General features: G+C 43.8%; 1 protein-coding gene across 3 annotated transcripts in view; it reads left to right on the plus strand.

Moving 5' to 3' along the window:
* Nucleotides 1-15,475, plus strand: part of SSBP2 (single stranded DNA binding protein 2) — a 234,193-nt gene that overhangs the window by 54,606 nt on the left and 164,112 nt on the right. For all 3 annotated transcript variants that reach the window (XM_073679180.1, XM_073679188.1, XM_073679197.1), the window contains exon 2: nucleotides 1,196-1,268. In XM_073679180.1, the coding sequence (XP_073535281.1) occupies nucleotides 1,196-1,268 (73 nt within the window). The remainder of the gene's footprint in view (nucleotides 1-1,195; nucleotides 1,269-15,475) is intronic.

Raw genomic sequence — 15,475 nt, forward strand, 5'->3', positions numbered from 1 at the left:
TTAAAGTAGCCACCTTTTGCTTTGATGACTGCTTTGGTGAAATGATGTTCTTTCCACTTCCAGATTATGTGCTCGCTGGAACTTTCAGTAGTTTAGAAATTAATCTGTAGCCAATGCCATCAGTATGTTTTGCAACAATAAGGTTGTGAAGGTCTTGAGACATCTCACTGGTTTTACCCATCATAAGATGTTTCTTGTGTGGCACCTTGGTAATGAGACACCTGTTTATAGTCCATCAGTTGAACCAGCTGATATTATTTTTCACTAAGTGGCAGGATTGCTTTCTAATTACTGATAGATTTCAGCTGGTGTCATGACTTTCCATAGCTGTTTTGCACCTCTTTTTTTTCATGTGTTCAATGCTTTTTCCCTGTGTCATTTCTCATTATTACACATAACTTTAAAATTGGAGACGTGTTCAATAATTATTTCACCGTGTGTGTGTATATATATATGTATATGTTTGTGTATGTATATAATTGGAGCTGATTTTCTACTTGTGTCCAATGCTGCTACAGCTGGAAACTGATCGGGGAAAGGTGTTTTGAAAAGTCTGACACTTTTTCTGTAGAGGTGGTGGCCTCTGGCTGTGTATTTTATTGCAATGTCGATAGTCTTTATGAAGAGCATCTTGGCACTTTGTTTTTTTTCTGTTTTTTTTTTATCATCAACATGGTTATTTATGTGCATATGTGTAATTTATCAAACTTTTTACTAACAGCTTATATAGTGACAGAAATGGTGTACATCATAGCAGCCCGATTCAGCAATGATCGTAGTGTGTGTGTATATATAGTGAGCCAGTAATGTGTAATTTTATGATATACTCAATGCGATAGAACGTTATTGCTCACTCATAAGAAGGTAGGGTTTTCCGTGATTTGTCAGTAAATATTATGTATATAACATTTATATGGAATTCTTTTTGAAGCTGTGTTTCATGAATATGTTGCACCAGTTAACTATTACAGCCTCTATGTATAACTGTACATAGCACAGGAATGAGTTAAAAGTGAATTTGTCAGTGAGTTAATTTACTGACAGGGCTTGTAACCCTAATCTCTCCTTCATAATCTTTTAAGATGGTTTATGCCCATATCAAAGTAGACGGTTGAGTTGTTTCTGCTGTGTAGTGCAATATTTTGTCACTTACCAATTCACTTTAATTACATCAATCTCTTTTTTATTTTCTCAGATTAGCTCTATATGTGTATGAGTACCTGCTACACGTGGGGGCACAGAAGTCCGCTCAAACATTTTTATCAGAGGTGAGTCATTTCTGTAATGTAAATAAGTGTGTTCAATTTCTCTGCAGCGCCTCAACTGGGGAAAAGAAGGATTACATTGTGATTATTGGAATCAATTGTTTGACTGTGTTATACATAGACATTATGGGTAGTGAAGGGCTAATCCGAACAGTAACGTTTGGGGTCCATACCGGACGCCTAGTTTCCGTGCAAAGACCCCGAACAAGGACTTCAAACGGAAGTCCATGTAATTGTTCGTGTTCGGCAGCCCGAACAAAACTTGTTGAAAGATTGCAGCGCAGCCAATCAACAATCTTTTCCGGTGTGGGCACTTCCGGCTCCAGTGCAATATTTATAAAAAATAAAAAGACGTGAGGTCACCTCTCTTTTTGATAACATGCGCTGGTAAAACAGACAGCTGGGGCCTGGTAATCTTAGGCTGAGAAGGTCCATGAATATTTGGCCCTCCCCAGCCTAAAAATAGCAGCCTGTGGCCAGCCCAGAAAAGAGCATCCATTACATGTGCCAATTTTGGTGCTTTGTCTAGCTCTTTCCGCTTGCCCTGGTGCGTTGGTAAGCGGGATAATATTTTGGGGTTAATGTCACCTGTGTAATGTCTGCTGACGTCAAGCCCAGGTATGAAGCCCAGGCATCTAATGGATGCGTCATTTCTTGGGCGGCTGAGGGCTGGTGTTATTAGTTTGGGAGGGGGGCAATATCCATGGTCCCCTCACAGCCCATTAATATCAGCCCACAGCTGTCTGCTTTGCCTTTGCTGGTTATTAAAAATAGGGGGTACCCACGTCACCATTTTTTTTTTTTTGGGGGGGGGGGGGGGGGGTCTGCCTTTTTAATAACCAGTAAAGGCTACGCAGACTGCTGTGAGCTGATATTAATAGCCTGGGAAGCTCCATGTTTATTGCCCCTTCCCAGAATAATAACACCAGCCCCCAGCTGTATGCTTTCCCTCAACTGCTTAATAAAAATAAATGGGACCCCACTCCATTTTTTCTTTTATTTCTTTATTAGCTAAATACATGTACAGTAAGCTACACACACTGCATTAATTTTATATTTCACTGACATATTTCTTACTAGGCATAGGTGCCGGCTGGTGAATATTCTCATCTGCTATCAGCGTGAGCAGACACAATGATGAGAGTCGTAGTCATCGGCCGACGCCTGACCGGCAGTAACCTTTTCACCGCTGGTCACAAGCACTTGCTCACATGCTGTCCTCTAGTGTGACAGCATGGGAACCCGCAGCGGTACGCGATACCTAGTGGCTGTGACCGGCGGATAAAAACATTGGTGAAAGTGCTTTTATAAGGACCTGTAGTGCCGAAACAGAGCAGTGCAGCTTCCACATTTACTTTTTGGCTCTGCATTACTGAAAATTGAAAAATTTTATTTTAATTTTTTTGTTTGTTTTCTTTTTAGTACATAAAGCTTGTAGTCATTCCATAGGAGCCTTCATTGTTTTCCTGGCAATTAATGGGCATATAGGTGTGCAACAGGCTAATAACGGACCTTTTGCTCAGTAGGAGTATAGCACCCAGTTGTCAATTTATTCTTGTCAAAGTTAGAGGAACTGCACAACACCGACTCTCCAGATTTTGTTTTTAATTTTAATGTGGAATACAGTATTTCCTTAAACAGATGTGTCTAGAGAGCTACAAAAAAAACCTGACCTGCACTTCCTGCAAACTGCTATGACTGCATAATATATAAAGAAAAGAATACAGCAGCGCTCTCTAAGCGCTAAGATGTATGTAAACATTGAATGTATGAAATTTGGACTGCATTACGGCCACATATACTTAAAAAAATGAAAGTACTTAACACATAAATTGGAAAATTCTTGTGAGCCCACCAGCCACAACAATACGACCTTTTCTTTGATGATACCCTAAACCTAATATTTATCAAACATGCCTCTCCCGGGCTAAATGCCTTCACATTTAAAGGGCAGGTGGGATCCAGCACTAATTAACAATATCCTGATTCCAAATTTCATAAAGTCAATGTCCGTAGAGCTGACTGTCTCTGATTAACAGTAATCCTTAAAGAAGTTGTCCAGTATTTTTTTTAAATTGCCCAATGTATTCAGCATGTGGGCATAAGTATATTTGTAAATACCTTCTGTTGCTGATAATGCCTGTGAGCGGCGCTATCGGTGGCTGCTCACAGGCATCACGTGACCCCGCGCTGACGTCACAACAAGTAAGGCGTCACTCAGCGCTGGGGTCCTCGCAGTGGCTGCTGGGTTGTGGACGGGGTTTCCCCACACGTCACACCCAGCGTCCACCGCGTGCTTTCCCAATGAATGGGGAGAGGGAGAGCGCGCGGTGGATGCTGGGTGTGACGCAGGGGAATAACCCCGCCCACAACCCAGCAGCCACCGGTGGAACGCGGAAGAGGGACCCTCGGCTGCTGCCTGGACTTGTCGTGACATCAGCGGATGTGAGCGCTGGCTGCAGACGGGGGTCGCATGATGCCTGTGAGCAGCCAGTGATAGCGCCACTCACAGGCATTATCTGCAACACAAGGTAATTACAGAGATACTCATGCCCACATGCTGAATACATTGGGCAACTTAAAAAAAAGTACCCGACAACCCCTTTAAGTGATGATTCACTATGTGCTGTATCTACTGTATAAATGGATGATAATGACCCCCCAAATGGACATAAATCTGAGCTCACCGTGCGCTACTGTGGAGTAATATGATGGGCTGCTTAAGGTGATTGCATATTGCTCACCCTTGCAATGCTGGCAATAAGGCTTATGAACTGTAGGATTTGTTATGTCATCTTCTTGCAGAGTTTCTTTGTAGAAACCAACTTTTTTTTATATACTCTCTTTTTTTTTCTTCTTTCTTTTTTTTTTTTTTTATTGTTTTTTACATTTTTTTTCTACTATCTTAAAAGGAAGTCCTACCTCTGTATAAATTTCCCGTTTTAGCTTATATGGACTAAATCCTAACTCTTTGTATCCTCCATAAAAGAGGAACTCTTTGACTTTCCTATAAATAAGTTAGTTTGGCAGATAAACCTTTACATGCCTTGTACCCATGTTTGGCTGTAGTAGTAGATGCCGGACGGTGTTGTCTGCTGTATTACGTGGCACCAGTCAGATTACTTTATGTTTCTATGTTCTGAAAGTTGTAGCTGATCAAGTCCTCTTCAGTTTGTTATCACCGCTGCTTTGAGGAATAGAGGTCCTCCATCTTCATGTTTTTGCCCCCTTTTTTATTTTCTATCTTGAATTACTTCAAAATAATAAACATAAGGTATACACATGAAGTTATACATAAACCTTATAAGCATAAAAAGTAACAGTGGGAAAAAAAATACAGAATCGGCCAGCTAAAACTTAATTATTTTTATTATGAACCCGTTAAAATAGGAGAGTAGCGTCGTACACCTGATGTGCTTCGAGTCTCTAGGACTCCTATTCTCAGATAATCCATATCAAGTCTATCCAGCCATATACATTATATTCCGGTGGCATTTTTTCTTTCCGTAGCTCTCCCAGCCTGCACACGCTGATATATTTAACCGGTTCATTTTTGCATGCATCTTTAACTTTTGCTTACAGCTTGCTTTTCCTGCTTCATGGCAGATGGGTCAGCCCATGGGAGAGCACATCGAGGTTTGTGTTCTACAAGAGAGCATTTAGAAGTGCTGAAAATACATAAGTTGGGAAAAGTGGTTTATGAGTTATTAACGGTGAGGTTGAATAATCATCACTGCTGCCTACAGTAATCCTAACGCTTTAGGATCTTCCCTGTGCATTTATGTCATTCTTTCTCTAGTCTGTATTCATTAGTAGGCAGCACTTTCTGGGAAGCGGCACTATCCATTTCACACTTTAGGAATTGTAAGTACCATTAAATGAGTGCCCATAGTGTACAGCCGCACTCTATTATTTATATCTAGGCTTTATAGATTATGGATCCCTATGACGTTGTGTGAACGGTTATGACTTTTCTATTTACAAAAAACTTTTAAGAATGAAATTGCTGCTTGCCGGCATCCTCCTAGAGTCCTTTTGGCAATGCACTTCAGACTTGCTCTTCTGACACATTCACTAAGCATGGTATGACCTGATCTCAGAATAGGTGCCATGTTTTAAATGGTTATATTGCAATTGAAGTGTATTCCCCATAGTAAACATTTATGGCATATCCACAAGGTATGGCATAATTGTCTAATAACGGTGTGTCTCCTCTCTGGACACCTGGTACAGGGTCGCCAATCTTTATCCTGGCTGGTGAGGCAGTCTCTGCATCCAACTAGGGAATAAAGTGGTGGCCGTGCATGTGGGTATCTTTCTTTATTTCTATGGGCGTTAAACAGGATCTAAAGTTTAAATCCCACCAAGGACAACATCTGTAAGGAGTTTGTATGTTCTCCCCGTGTTTGCATGACTTTCCTCCAGATACTGTTTCCTCCCATATTTAAAAGACCTAATGATAAGGAACTTAGATTGCGAGCCCCAATGGGTACAGTGATGATAATGTCTGTATAAGCAAGTAAAAAAATAAACGGCATAATAACAAGCCCACACCTTTGAGCTGTGTGAGTATTCAGGATGCTGCGGTCTTCTCTTGCTTTCATGTATCAGCGCAGCTTCTATTCTGCACTTATTTCCACTTCTCGTGTTTTCCTCCTTGTCTATAGACTTACAGAGAGCAGCGGAAACAAACTAGAGATACTTTCTTCCTTGTCCAGTGCAGATCTGTATATAAACCTTCTGCCATCACTAACACTGAAAGAAGGGAAGGGTAACCGAGAGAGCAGTCAGAAGCAGGAGCTCTGATGAATTTGGAACTACAGTTTTGTAGCTCGATAAAGGATTTATAATCACTCTGCAGCAGCAAAATAGTAGAAAACTGTTACTGAAGATTATTAAAAAGTTGCTTACAGGGGTTGTCCAATTATCTGCAGGATAGGTGATATCTTATGATCATTGAATGTCCCACCACTGGGACCTGCACCGATTGGCAGAATGGGGGATTTTTTTTATCCCCGTTACAAAATGAAACTGTAGGTTGTGCAGCTATCCACTGCTCCATTCATTCTATACGGGACTGCTGGAAAAAACGAGTGCAGTGCTCAGTAGCACCATTGAGAGTGAATGTAGCAGAGGTTGAGCATGCGCAAAAGATAAACATTCCCCATTCTGCTGATTTAATTGGGATCTCAACGATTGGATTTGTTTTCATTGGCAACCTCTGTAACTTTTCAATTAGAAGGCATATGAACGATAATTCATTCTCTACGAAGCTGCTGGATAAAGCACAGCTCTGCAGCACCATGGAGAGTGAATGGAGCAGCGGTTGAGCATGTGCACTGCCTTCCATTCTAACAGAGATAAGTTCTCTGTTCTGCTGATTGGTGGGGGTCTCAGCATGTTATCACCTATCCTATTCTTGATAGGTGACAACTTGTTTTCACCAGACAACCTCTATAATTTTTCATTTAGAAGGCATATGAAAATAAAAAAAAAATTTGTACCGAGGTGCACATGGTTTTTAAGTAATTTAAACGGTCTTCATCTACCCACATCATATGCCACTTCCTTTAGTTATTGCAGTGTGATCCTCAAAGCCATAGGTTAAGAAGGTCCTTTGACTCTGAGGAGCCATAGCACACAGGAAAGTTGCATGTGGGAAACCATCCTTCATTAGAAGACTAACATTAGTTGCAGATTCGATTTGTAAAGGGCCGGAAGAGAGATCAATGCTTGTTGGGGTGTAGATAAATGGCCAAGCAAGTGTTCTAAGGTGTATATATGGGTACCAGAAGGGTGATCTGGTAATTTAATGGAGAATTTGTAAAAAAAGAGACATGTCAGGAGCTGTGTCAGATTAGATAACAGAAAAAGAGATCCTTGTGTATTATTCTTAGATTATTCTTCGCCTACAGGTCTAGAACACTTGTATAACACGTGATGACCCCAACAGCAGATGACAGCCTGGTCTGCACTTTTATAGCGGAAGGAAATGTGGCATTTATGGGTTTATATATGACATCCTGTATGTGTCTAATTTGCGATCTTTGCCCCACATGACTGATATCCAGAGTTTTTTTTAAGCAATTTTTTCATTACTGCACACAAATCGGTATGGCTGCCATACCATGCATACTGTACTCTAGCTAGAATCTCATCTAAGAAGTAAGTACATTTTGATAAGTGACTCTGACGAGTGACTTTCTCCAATAACCCCCCACGACAGCACCAAAGGAGGATGTCACCCCACCCTAATAGGGACAGGAAACACAAAGAGGTTAAATAGCCCCTCCCTCATCCTCCCTCCAGTGTTTTTCCTGTCCCTATTGAGATGAAGAGGTCATCCAGGGTGCTCTGTGCCGGAGGCAGACACCCAGTATACCTTTAAGCCGGGCAGCTGGGACCGGGCAGTTTTTTCTCCTCCTCCCCTTATGCTGCTCCCGTCTCCTCCGGGACTCGGGACCCCTGTCCCCACCGAGTCCGCGCCTGCGGGTAAGGTCAGGTGGGTGTCGGGCTGGAGGCCTCCTCGAGCTCTCCAGGCCCTCTCCTCCCCTCTCTCAAGGCGGCCTCCGGCGGTCTCCATAGCGGAGAGACGCGCGCTGGATCCCGGAAGTGACGCGGACCGCCGACAACGTCACTTCCGGTGTGCGTTCCACCCTGGAACGCAGTAACTTGGAAACGGCCGGAAAGTGACGTGGGACGCCGGAAAAGGGTCCCTTAAGTCACTTCCGGTCCGTTTGGGCTCCCAAGAGACAGAGAGAGAGAAAGGAAGAAAGAAAAAAAAAATAAAAAAAATAAGTAACCCCGCAGGTGATCGCAGGTGTTCCTGCTTCACCAATTGGACCAAGGGGGAGGAGCCTTACCACCCCCCTCCCCAAGGGAAGAGGGAGAGCGCTGAGTCTAGTCGCCTATATAAGAGCCCTGGACTGAAGACATCTAAGGTAGGACCTAATCCTTTTTGTATTGTTACATTGGATGGTCAGGAATCTATCTTCTCCATGTCTGCGGAGCCCAGCGCAATTCCAGTCCCAGTAAGTCTGGCTCTGGGGGTCCTTTCCTAGGTGCAGGTTAGAATCGATACATTAATTACCCTTCTCCCTCTTTTGTAGGGGGACAAGGATCCTGCACCAGGAAATAAATCTAGCCGAAAATGTGCTAGTTTTTTTGAACATATATCTTCTTCAAGCAAAAAATATTTATGCCAAAAATGCACAGAGAAGATTTTGAGAGAAGAACAGCCGTCCCTCATAGACGAGATCAAAGGGATAGTCCGTCAGGAGGTTCAGTCTTCATTGGCCTCCTTTTCCCGATCCACTTCTGATTCGCCTCCAAAGGCAAAAAAGAGGAAAATTTCCCTGGAAGAAAAAGAAGACTGTCTCCCAGGACGAGATGTTCCTTCCAGAAGACCCTATAGAAGAAGGTGAACTTAGTCCAGCAGAGGAAGGTCTGGAAGATAAGAAATATTATTTCTCAATGGAATTTATGGAAGACCTCCTCTCAGCAGTAAGAAGAACGATGGAAGTGGAAGAAGAGAAGCCCACTAGATCAGTCCAGGAAGAGATGTTCGGTGGTCTCCGCTCAAAGAAAAAGATGGTGTTCCCAATACATAAAAACATTCAGGATCTAATCCTGGACGAATGGGAAAATCCTGAAAGACGACTGAATACACCAGCGGAATTGAAAGACAGGTTTCCCGTAGGTGAAGAAACCTCAAAATGTTGGACCAAGATACCTAAGGTCGATATTCAGGTGGCAAGAGTTGCTAAAAAGACAGTATTGCCATTCGAAGACTCATCGCAACTAAAGGATCCTCTGGACCGCAAGATGGACAGCCTTCTCAGAAAATCCTGGGAAACATCAGCAGTCCTTCTGAACACAAACGTAGTCTCCACGTGTGTTGCACGGTCCATGTTAAGATGGCTCAACCAGCTTGAAGAGCACCTAGCTATGGGCACATCTAGAGAAGAGATACAGGCTTCCCTACCTTTACTGCAGAAAGCCACTGATTTCCTGGCGGATGCTTCAGCGGAATTTGTGAGGGTAACCGCCAGGGCAGCAGTCCTATCAAACTCCACAAGGCGAGCACTATGGCTGAAATCGTGGAGTGGTGATGTGGCTTCTAAAATAAAACTTTGTTCCATTCCCTTCAGGGGAGAATATATGTTTGGCCAGGCCCTTGACGACCTCCTGGAGAATGCGGCTGATAAAAAGAAATCCCTGCCTGAACCCAGACACTACAAGAAGACCCCCCTTTCGCCCCCCTCGGGAACAGAATCCCCAGTACAGGGGGAAAGGCAAGTCCGGTCGGTGGAGCTACCCCAAAGGGGGGAAAGATAGGAATATTTTTTTCCCAAAAGGGCAGCGACAACAGAAGCGGTGACGCCAGAGCAGTGGGGGGACGAATCATGAAATACCTTCCCCAATGGCAAAAGATCTGCTCCAGTCAATGGGTCTTGAAATTCAAGAAGGGGTAAAGATCGAATTCTCCTCATATCCTCCAAGAAAAGTAAGGATAACTCGTCTAACCTCCCCGAGATTAAAAACCGCACTGACGTCCCGCCTAAAAGACCTACTATCCTTGGGAGCTATTTCACCGGTCCCAAAAACAGAAAGACACACAGGCCACTATTCACGCCTGTTTATGATAAAAAAAACAAACGGCACCTACAGAATAATAATAAATCTGAAACCCTTAAACCAATAGATCATCTACTGAAGATTCAAAATGGAGTCCATCAGATCAGCAGTTCCCTTGATAGGACAAGGATATGTGATGGCAACCATCGACTTACAGGACGCATACTATCACGTCCCTATACATCCAACATAAAGGAAATTTCTAAGGTTTGCGGTGGTTCAAGAGGATCAAACGTTGCATTTTCAATTCAACTTTATTGCCGTTCGGGATATCCCCAGCACCAAGAATATTCACCAAAATTATGTCAGAGGTAGTGGCTTCAATCAGAAAAGAAAAAATCTGCATCATTCCCTACCTCGACGACTTCTTACTAGTAGTTCCCTCGGTGGAATCACTCCAGGAAGATCTGCAGAGAACAATCCAAATCCTGACCACCCTAGGGTGGTTGATAAATCATCAAAAGTCAGACCTGGTCTCTGCCACAGAAAAAAAAATTTCTGGGTGTTCTTACATAGTTACATAGTTTATAAGGCCGAAAAAAGACAAGCGTCCATCCAGTTCAGCCTATTTCTTGTGCACTGCAGCTATTCCGCAGCGTTGATCCAGGGGAAGGCAAAAATAACCCATGCGGTATAGGCCAATTTACATCATTGAGGAAAAATTCACTTCCCGACTCCAATCTGGCAGTCAGATTAAATCCCTGGATTAATTAACTATCACTAAGCATAAGATGTAATTTTATTGTTCTCAAGAAAGGCGTCCAGGCCTCTCTTGAACTCATTAAGTGAGTTGGACATCACCACTTCCTCTCCCAGAGAGTTCCAGAGTCTCACGGCTCTGACCGTAAAGAATCCCCTTCTATGCTGGTGCAGGAACCTCCTTTCCTCCAGATGCATAGTGTGCCCCCTCGTCTTTGTCACCATCCTTGGTATAAACAGGTCATGGGAGAGATCTCTGTACTGCCCCCTGATGTATTTATACATGTTTATGAGGTCTCCCCTAAGCATTCTCTTTTCCAACGTAAATAGGCCTAATTTTGACAACCTCTCTGGGTATTCTAGTCCCTCCATTCCCTTTATTACCTTAGTCGCCCTCCTTTGTACCGTCTCTAGCTCCAATATGTCTTTCCTGAGCACCGGAGCCCAGAACTGTGCACAATATTCTAAGTGCGGCCTTACCAGCGCTTTATACAGAGGAAGAACAATGTTCTCATCATATGCCCCTATTCCTTTTCTGATACATGCCATGACTCTATTTGCCTTCGCAGCTGCTGCCTGACACTGGGCACTCCAATTTAATTTGCTGTTAACCAAGACGCCCAGGTCCTTCTCCATGTCAGATTTCCCCAACGGTTTCCCATTTAATATGTATGGGTGACTGCTGTTTTTCTTTCCCATGTGCATGACCTTACATTTATCGGCATTGAACCCCATTTGCCATTTTTTGGCCCAACTCCCCAATTTATCTAAATCCTCCTGTAGCTGTGCCCTATCCTCCTCTGTATTAACTACTTTACAAAGTTTAGTATCATCTGCAAATATTGCTATTTTACTATGCAACCCTTCCACTAGATCATTAATAAATATATTAAATAATATAGGGCCCAAGACAGACCCTTGAGGCACCCCGCTAGTAACCCTGACACACCCTGAGCTTACTCCATTGATAACCACCCTCTGCTTTCTATCACTCAGCCAGCTATTTACCCACTTGCACACATTATCCCCCAGACCAAGCATTCTCATTTTATATACCAACCTTTTGTGTGGCACGGTATCAAACGCTTTGGAGAAGTCAAGGTATACAACATCCACTGACTCTCCCCGGTCCAGCTGTGAGCTCACCTCCTCGTAGAAGGCGATCAGGTTTGTTTGGCAGGAGCGATCCCTCATGAATCCATGTTGATATGGAGTTAGACAGTTATTATCATTAAGATATTCTACAATAGCATCTCTAAGAAATCCTTCAAACAATTTACCCACAACAGACGTTAAGCTGACTGGTCTATAGTTCCCAGGGTCACTGTTAGACCCCTTTTTGAATATTGGTACCACATTTGCTTGGCGCCAGTCTAGTGGGACAGTCCCTGTCCATAAAGAGGGCTTGAATATAAGATACAGCGGTCTGTCTATCACATTACTTAATTCTTTTAGTACCCGGGGATGTATGCCATCTGGGCCTGGTGACTTGTCTATTTTGATATTATTTAGGCGTTTCTGAACTTCCTCCTGGGTTAGGTGGGTGATATTTAGCGGAGGGTTTACTTTATCACTCTGCATTTCCTCCGATAAATTGTTTTCTTTTGTGAAAACAGTGGAGAAGAAGCTATTGAGTAGGTTTGCTTTACCCTCATCGCCGTCTATGATTTTACCCAGGTTATTTTTCAATGGGCCAACTACATCAGTTTTAATCCTTTTACTGTTTATATAGTTATAGAACAGTTTGGGATTCGTTTTACTTTCCTTGGCAATTAGTCTCTCTGTCTCCTCTCTTGCTATTCTTGTTTGTTTCTTACAGATTTTGTTTTTTTCCCTATAAGATATTAGCGCTTCCTTGCTGCCTTCTTGTTTAGTTTATCGAAAGCCCTTTTTTTGTTTTTCATTGCCCTCTTGACTTCCTTATTTAGCCACATTGGCTTCCTCCTATTCCTAGCCCTTTTATTCCCATAAGGTATGTACCTTCTACAGTGACTATGTAGGACTGTTTTGAAAATTTCCCATTTTCTATCCGTGCTCCTACTAGACTCCGCCAGACAAACCTCCTTCCTACCGAAAGACAAACAGATACTTTTGAGATCCAAGATATCGAATCTGAAGGCCCTGAACAGAGTGTCCCTAAGGTCTGCCATGTCAACCCTCGGCTCCATGACAGCCTGCATCCAATCCGTAGCCTGGGCTCAGGCTCACACCAGGGTGTTGCAAACCCATATTCTTGCACAGTGGGACGGATCCCCAGACTCCCTAAACAGAAAGATCATGATCCCTCATTATGTGAAGACATCCCTATCATGGTGGCTCAGCCCAAAAAACCTAGGAACAGGGGTTCCATGGTCTCCGTTCCCTCTGATAACAGTCACGGTAGACGCCAGCAAGACGGGATGGGGAGCCGTCGTGGCTCAAACCCCCTTCCAAGGGGTCTGGACAGAAGAGACCAGCAGGAGATCCTCCAACTTCCGCGAGTTAAAGGCAGTGGAGGAGGCACTCAAAATGTCGGCTCCAATCATTACGGGCAAACACGTAAGAGTCTATTCAGACAACATGACTACCGTAGCTCACCTGTCCCATCAAGGGAGTACAAGGTACGAGAATCTAAAAAGTATCTCGGCAAGAATATTCTTCTGCGCAGAAGGACATCTTCGTTCCTTATCAGGTCTGCACATAAAAGGCTCAGACAACATCCAGGCTGATTTTCTGAGCAGAAGGAATATCCATCCGGGGGAATGGGAGCTGGACTCAGACATTTTCCACATGCTGACCAGACAATGGGGTCGTCCGGAGGTGGACCTCTTTGGAAGATGCCAGAACACCAAGGCAGAAAAATTCTTCTCCCTAGATCCAGACGACGTATGCCTGGGGATAGACGCATTTGCTCACCCGTGGCGTTTCCATCTGGCTTACGCCTTTCCCCCAATTCCATTGCTAGCCAAGACCTTACAGAAAGTAAGGACCGAGAAGGTCAAGATAATTTTGATAGCCCCACTTTGGCCCAAAAGTAGCTGGTTCTGTGCACTAGACAGTTTAAGCATAGAGGGACCCCTCGTTCTGCCAGCAATCAAGAACCTTCTCCATCAGGGTCCAATACTCCATCCAGATCCGGAGAACCTCCATCTAGCGGCCTGGCTTCTGAGTTCACAATCCTGAAGGCCAAAGGACTCTCAGACCGAGTAATTCATACCCTACAAAAAAGTAGGAAACAAATCACGAACTCCATATACAGCAAGATATGGAAGACCTTCCTAACATGGTATAAACCAAATATACCAGATCTTCGGCATCCTGACATGACCCAGATCTTGGATGGCAAGGCTCTAAATTGAAAGCAAGCTATTTAATTTTTTGAGCGTAAATTTGTCTGGAATAGATTGTGAATGTGATGTTGCGTTTGCAGAGTCCCTGATATGCCAAAACAGCAGAAACCCCCACAAGTGACCCCATTTTTTAAACTAGACCCCTCAAGGAATTCATCTAGGGGTGTACTGAGCATTTTAACCTACAGGTGATTCACAAAACTTTATAACATTTGTGAAAACAAAAAAATTTTTTTTTTCCCATTTTTTTAATTTGCTATGAAATTTTTACTAAACAAGGCAGTACAGCAGGGGTCGGATGGGAAGGAGCACTACTTGGCTTTTAGAACGCAGATTCTGTTTGAATAGATTGTGGGTCCATTAGCCGAGCCCCTGAGGTGCCAGATCAGCCGAAACACCTACAGGTAATCCCATATTGTAAATGTCACTGCTTAAGGAATTAATCCAGGGGTGTAGTGAGTATTTTGAACCCACAGGTGCCTCACAGAATTTTATTGGAACTTGGAATATAACATTTTAGTGGTAAAAATGCAATTTGTTTATTTGCTGCAAATTTGGCCTTTGCACAAGGAGTACTGGCCCAAGAACAAGATGTAGGTTTATGGAAAAATAACATAAGCAAGTCGGAGAAGGCAAATGTGTCAACCACATAGAACTATAGATTGTAATCTAGAATATTTAGATGTATTATTGTCACATCTACAGATATGACACAGTAGTAAGTAGTCTGTGTTTTATTACTAAAGGGAACCTGACAGCTGATTCATGCTACGTGAACCACAGGCAGCAGGTATCAGACACCGCTCTGTCAGCCAGGTAGGTTTTATGCTGCAGAGTTTCAGAGAAAATATTCATTTGATAGCCAGCCAGGGAATGTGCTGCTCGGGCGACTAGCCCAAGGGGCCGGTCCCCGGCGGCTTGCCCAAGGGGCCGGTCCCCGGCGGCTTGCCCAAGGGGCCGGTCCCCGTCGGCTAGCCCAGGGGGCCGGTCCCCGTCGGCTAGCCCAGGGGGCCGGTCCCCGGCGACTAGCCCAGGAGGCCGGTACCCGGCGACTATCCCCGGTGACTTCTCTGAATCCCACTGTGGTCCCTCCCTATACACATATGTAGTGTAGACCTGTCACTTTCAGGCAGCAGGCAGAGAGAAGCCACTGGGGACCGGCCTCCTGGGCTAGTCACCCGAGCAGCATGTTCCCCGGCTGGCCTTTAAATGTCTCCTCTGAAACTCTGTTGCGTTTCGCAGTAAAAAATGCCTCCCTGGAATGACTGAGTGGGGCACTGCCTCATTCTGCCATGGGCGGCATGAATTGGCTGACAGCTTCCTTTAAAAGAAGATTTTATTTTTGTACATCTTTCTTTTCCCACTATTCATATGTCCATAATGAAGCACGGTGTGCTATAGACAGTCTTTATGCTACTCCTCGTTCCTCATAGCCATTGCTTGCTGTGTCCTGTGACATATCTTGGTGTCATGCTGTCAGTGTCTGTCCGCTTTGGTTACAGATATGTGCGGCTGAAAGTGTTTTCTAGGCACTGGGGCTAAATG

Source organism: Phyllobates terribilis, unplaced genomic scaffold (assembly GCF_046119375.1).
Source record: "Phyllobates terribilis strain yellow unplaced genomic scaffold, ASM4611937v1 Scaffold_1__5_contigs__length_1240528914, whole genome shotgun sequence".
NCBI classification, from domain to species: Eukaryota; Metazoa; Chordata; class Amphibia; order Anura; family Dendrobatidae; genus Phyllobates; species Phyllobates terribilis.